This window comes from Coptis chinensis, chromosome 2 (assembly GCF_015680905.1).
Source record: "Coptis chinensis isolate HL-2020 chromosome 2, ASM1568090v1, whole genome shotgun sequence".
NCBI lineage: Eukaryota > Viridiplantae > Streptophyta > Magnoliopsida > Ranunculales > Ranunculaceae > Coptis > Coptis chinensis.
In genome coordinates, this window is record NC_141457.1 from 293053 (window position 1) to 299210 (window position 6158).

The 6158-nt window shown below is 35.0% G+C and overlaps 1 protein-coding gene across 3 annotated transcripts; it reads left to right on the forward strand.

Moving 5' to 3' along the window:
• The first annotated feature begins 1956 nt into the window (after positions 1 to 1956).
• On the forward strand, positions 1957 to 5239 carry LOC147514217 (putative 4-hydroxy-4-methyl-2-oxoglutarate aldolase 2). 3 transcript variants are annotated; one of them, XM_086581660.1, is made up of 3 exons: positions 1970 to 2118; positions 3056 to 4044; positions 4551 to 5239. In XM_086581660.1, exon 3 carries the CDS (start codon positions 4570 to 4572, stop codon positions 5062 to 5064), a length of 495 nt encoding a protein of 164 aa, XP_086437786.1. In that variant the 5' UTR covers positions 1970 to 2118; positions 3056 to 4044; positions 4551 to 4569; the 3' UTR covers positions 5065 to 5239. The 3 variants fall into 3 exon arrangements, with proteins under 3 accessions (XP_086437785.1, XP_086437778.1, XP_086437786.1); XM_086581659.1 differs by lacking the exon at positions 3056 to 4044 and having other exon boundaries at positions 1957 to 2118; positions 4548 to 5239; XM_086581652.1 differs by lacking the exon at positions 3056 to 4044 and having other exon boundaries at positions 1960 to 2118.
• The last annotated feature ends 919 nt before the right edge of the window (positions 5240 to 6158 follow it).

Consider the following 6158-nt stretch of genomic DNA (forward strand, 5'->3'; position numbering starts at 1 on the left):
TTACAATAGGAGAAGAATTCCTGTTTTAATTATAAGTGTTAAAATTTATTTTTTTCCAATAAGAGATGAATTTCCGTTTTAATAGGAGTTGATGAACGTGGAATTTTAAGAGAGCTAGAAAAATACCTCTTGTGAGAGTTTTAATATTAATATATTGATTATATATATACTGGAAATTTCTTTTTCAATAAGGGAAAATTCCCGTTTTAATAGGATAATTATTTTCGTTTTAATTAGAATTTCTTTTTCTAATAGGGGAGGAATTCTGATTTTAATAGGAGATGACGTTGAATTTTACCCTTTGTGCAAGCTTTAATATTAAGATATAGATTAGGGATGGTTGGATCATTCCTTATAGTCAAATATTAGTTGTATTTGAAAGATATTTATATTTCCAAAGACATTTTTGTTTCTAAACACTGGATCTTAGTGACAAACTTTATGTATTTGAATTGCCTTTATCTCCAAGCTAGAGATCTTGGATACATTCTCAGTAATTGTATGTTGTCAAAGTTGTACAAATCTTCCCAAGTTATAAGGATCATTAGTATACAAATTCATTTAAGACTTTTTTGTATAATAGTTTATACAATGGGCTCCACTGTACAAATTCATTTAAGACTTGATTTTTTATGGCTCTCACCACCATCTCACCACAGAGAACATCCCTATAAAAAAGGGGTTCATTTGGAAAATTTTGAAGTAGCCAAAAGAGGATTGCAAAACTTTAAATCTTGGACATCAAAATAAATTTACAATTTTTAAACAATTTTTGTAAAAGACTATGTTGGCTGTCCAGTAGGGGTGCAAACGGATAGATTCGAATTCGGATATGATTGTATCCGAATCTGAATCCGACGGATATTAAAAAAAATTATCCGAATCGAATATCGGATAATATCTGATCCGAAAATTAATATTAGTTAAAATTTTATTTTTTTTGAATAATTCATTTTACCACTATAAAAACTATTATAAATATATATATATTTGTCATTTATTATTATTATTTCGTTATTATAGTTTTATATTATTAGTTTATGATTTTATATAATATTTTATACAATAATAAATAAATTATATATAATAACTATTAATTTTTTAAATCGGATCGGATATTTTCGGATGCGGATATGGCAATATCCGAATCTGTATCTGAAACCAGTTCGGACATAAAAAATTATCCGAATCCAATATCCAAAATTTTCAGATAATATATGATTTTTCAAATACGAATTCGAATATTTGGATATCCACTTTGACCCCTACCGCCTAGATAGTCAATGTTGTACTACTGGTTTTAGTCTATTTTTGGGTCCAAACTTAATTTATTTGTTAGCTAAAAAACAACCCAAAGTCTCTCGCTGTAGAGTTGAAACCGTGTACCACCGTGCCCTTGTTGCATATGCTTGTGCCGATATTATTTGCCTCTAGCAACTTCTTTGGGACTTACGCATTTTGTTCCACTCTCTACCAATTATCTATTGTGACAACTTTAAGACATCTTGTGTTAAAAAACTTAATTAGGCGTCCCTTGGAGCGGCGCGCGAATTTAAAATATGTTCAGTGAGTGACGCCCCTCTCTTGTTCTAAAGTGACAATTTGTAATTTTTAAACTCGGTGTGACATCCCACTTAAAGTTAAAAAAGGACACCAGTGCAATGTAAATAACGTATGAGTTTAAAGTCTAATATTTTTTACACTTATCTATTGGAGACTATAGAGAGTGGATATTTATAGTCTATGCACAAAACATTTGGAACAACCTTTGTAATTCGGATATTGTTTTGAGGGTTCCGTTGTTTTGATATCCAAAGGCGGTAAAATGGAGTTGGGTCGTGTTGGATTCGGGTTTTTTTGGGACTATTTGCTACTCCTGGTCTTACACTACACTACTACAGGGACCTATAATTAAACTTTTGGTACGTATAAACCCTCAAATAATTTATAAATATCTGACGGGGTATTATTATGTAAACAAAAAACTCTAGTTTAAAAAGAGATAAAGGAAAAGAAATAAAGGGAGAGATTGAATTGGGAATTTAGAGAGTGAGAATCGAAAAAGGAGTAAAGGAAGAAGGTGAAAGCGGCGTCCAAGCTCGGGAAATTTACTTACAAGTGGGTTGATTTATCTTTTTCTTTGTTAATTTTACTTGGATTAATAATATTTTGCTTACACACTAGTAGTCGGCATTCGTAATGATTATATGATTAATTCTACTTCAAGTTGATTAAAGGTGACTTTGATGATCTGGGAATTTCAACTCTACTTCAAGTCTCTCTAAAAAGAAAACCAAATCTGAGTTATCTCTGAAGAAAACCACCCACTGCTGCTGACAAATTAAAACCAAAGGCAGAGAAAGTAAACTAAGAAACCTACCAAGGTTTCAGCTTCAACTTCGATTCTTACATGAATCTAAAGAGAACATCCCTCGAAAAGGCTATTATATCTTACAATACCCATTAACAAGTGTAAAACTAATACTATATCTAAAAACAGATAAATAAATCGAGAAAAGATCAAATGTAGACTTGCATATTTCCAACCCAACATTTGCTGCCAGGAACTACAGTAGATATCACTTATCTTATGTAATCCATTCAAAAGCTCTCGTTCTTCAATAGGCCCAAGCGGTAACCCTGCAATGCAACACCATCACTTCTGATAAATAAAACATTCTTTTTCATGTGCCTACACCATGTATCAGTCTTTGATTGGTTGCTTTATATACAAGATAATGAAAAATACGAATAGGTTTGGTTAGAGAACTTACAGTCTTGAAAATATAAACTACATTGATAAATTCGTGTCAATGGAAAAATGGGTATTGTAAGATATACCCCTGACGAGGCTTGTAATTCCTCCAAAGGAGCGGCCTAATCTGACCAGAGTGTTCAATTGTTCATCAGTATTCATGTTTATTGGTGGAGACCTGGAAAGAGCTATTGGTGTTTTGTGTTTTTACAATTTTTTGTTACTTTGTAGTGCAGCCTTTATTTTGCTCTCACAATGACTGAAAACTATTCCACTATTTTTTTCCACGAAATTCCGCAGGTACAATATATCTATATCAAAACCACTCACATATAATTAAAGAAACGACCACAAGAGCAGAGTTCTGGCCAATCTTAGAAGGATTTACCTTTGGTTCGTTGTATTAAACTGAACTGTATTTATAATAAACAACCTCCCTTACCTGATTTAATCACTTATAGAAGAGGGGTGGGGCTTACTTTATAAAATGGATCCTTATGGATCGTTTGGCGGCAGATTTGGTGGGAATTCCATTGTCAAGCGTGCTATTGCGGGAGTATTCCTAGGATGGATGACCTCCTAGGAAGCTACTGTCGGAGTGAAAACTTCACACTGCCCGATGTCTGCAGTGATTAAGTGGAGGCAATGTTGATGTAGAGTATGCGGCGGTTTGTTACATGGAGATTTGGCTCTTTCTAATCCTAAGTAGTTGACTAGTTGTGGATCGTATTAGGTTTAATTTTGTTGTGTGATATCTAAATCACGAGGGAAATCTTCTAACTATGGATTGAAATCATAATAGTCTGCTATGAACCAAGGACCTTCTGTAAGTACATAGTCAAGGTCATCTTTCATGCTTAACTTTAGAATAAAATAATCATTATCAAGCAATAATAGTATAATACTGAACAAGGTTTTCTACTCCATTTTTTACATCAAATGCTTGACACTTACCTTTCTACCAAATATTTTACCATTCAAGCAATTTGTCCATGGCTTGCAAATCCTATCAAGAGACTCCGGGCCAAGGCTGATCTTGATTACGTGTGAATCCCCTATTGTTGCTGGCGGTTTTTGAGGATCAGTATCTTCTCCTATCATAGCACTCTCATGTAGTTCTTGGTTTACAAGAGGTTCCTTTTATCTTTGTAATAATAGCTTGATTCCTTACCTCGACTGGAGTTTCAAATTGATTGCTCATAATTTACTTTGAGGGGTTCTTGCTGAGATCTCTCAAACCATTTTCCATAAGTTACGTCGTTTTTCTCAAAGAATATTGTTTGAGACAGGTAACCACTTCATAAGTTTTAGTTTTATTCCTTTCAAATGTTATTGATGAAACACATGATGTACTAATAAGTAATAATGATGTTACCTTATGTATGCCATTGTTTGTATCTCATTGTCAAAGAGGTGTTTGTTTGGGATATCCATGGTTTCCTTCTGATTGACATGTGTAGGAAAATGTTATTGTTGGTTTTAAAATTTAGTGTTCAAGATTGAGTTTGACATTTAGAACTATATTGCTGTAATCTGCCATCCTTTTCTAGTTGACATGCATGCTTGATATTAACTAAGCAATGCTGTTCACATGCATGCTTGATATTATCTAAATGATGATGTTTACAATTCTTTAAGCTTCAATGAAGATTTATTTGTATCCCGTAGAATCTGATCCAATCCCCATTTCCTCTCATTAATTAGAAAAGAAAAAAAACAAAAAAAGAAGTTTCATTTAGTTTTTGGTGAGTCAGGTTGGATACATCTTTAACCAGTTATTTTTTAAACTCAGAAGGCGCTTGAAAGATATCATCATGGCTGCAACTGCTGAAGTCTGTGACGCCAATCCGCAGCTAATCACAAGTGGTGAGCTCCGTGCCTTCCATCCCATTTTTCAAATATATGGACGACGACAAGTTTTCTCTGGACCAGTAGTAACTCTCAAGGTTTTTGAGGACAATGTGCTGGTCCGTGGGTTTCTTGAGGAGAAAGGCAATGGCAGAGTTCTGGTTGTTGATGGGGGTGGAAGCATGCGTTGTGCAATTTTGGGGGGTAATCCTGTTCAGCAAGCCCAGAACAACGGATGGGCTGGTGTAGTGGTCAATGGTTGTATTCGCGATGTTGATGAGATCAATGGGTGTGATATTGGAGTGAGAGCGTTGGCGTCACACCCAATGAAAGCTAATAAAAAAGGGATTGGTGAAAAACATGTGCCCATCACAATTGCTGGAACAAGAATATTTGATGGTGAATGGCTATATGCAGATACAGATGGAATCCTTGTTTCTCGAACTGAGTTATGCGTTTGAAATGACTTGGCTTTAAATGCAATCACATTCTAATCCATATTTATTGTGTAATCACCACTAGCTCTCGTCATGAGTTGGTTGTACTATGAGCTTTTTATTGTGTAATCACCGCTACCTTGTCATGTGTGTACTATGAGCTTGCTTGATGTGCCAATCAAAAAAAAAGCTTGCTTGATGTTATTATTATAACCGGCCAACATACTGAGGGCTTTCTCATTTTTCTGAGATTGAAAAATGCTACTGTTCTCTATAAGCACTTGGGATTGTTTTTGAAGAGTATCATGTCTTGCACTAAACAAAATGAATTAAATGAAGTACAAGCGTTGTTCTACACTTCTACCGGCCAAACACAGAGTTGTCAAATGGTCGCTCATGTCGGACAATCAAAATCTTATCCCTCATTTTCGCGATTGAGGGGCCCAAAGAGAGAGCTATTGTTTTATTACTATTATTTCATTAGTATTGTTTGTGTTTTTTTTAAACGGAGAAAGGTGTATTTTTACTTCATTTTTCTTTACTTTTTGGAGTTTTCAGATCTCTATACATTTCTACCCCTAATTTTACGACACATCTGTAATATTTGTGCACTTGGTTTGGAAGAAATTATGCTCGCAGTAGTAACTTTTATGTGCAGGAAGTTCAGACCTAAATCTCTACGGTATGTATTGGGTACTCATCAAATTGGATTGGGCAACCTCCAAAAAATATATATATATATATATTATAAATTTATCATATTACAAGTTTGCCATCAAAGCCCAAGCCTAACAACCAATCCTACTGATCTCGCCATAACGAAACCCTCGGGTCGTTTGAGTGTTCTCAAAGCCCAGGCCCAACAACCAATCCAACCGGTCTCGCCGTGACGAAACCCTCGGGTCGTTTGAGTGTACTCAAAGCCCAGGCCCAACAACCAATCCAACCGGTCTCGCCATAACAAAACTCTCGAGTCGTTTGAGTGTACATTCAAATGGTCTCGCCATGTCGTTTGAGTATATACTCAAACGGTTTATCCATATCGTTTGAGTGTACACTCAAACGGTCTCGCCATGTCATTTGAGACAAAACTCTTGGTTTTTAGCTAGACGATATGG

What these genes read in the sequence shown, in the direction of transcription:
- LOC147514217 (XM_086581659.1), top strand. Translation starts at nt 4,570, where the DNA reads ATGGCTGCAACTGCTGAAGTCTGTGACGCCAATCCGCAGCTAATCACA.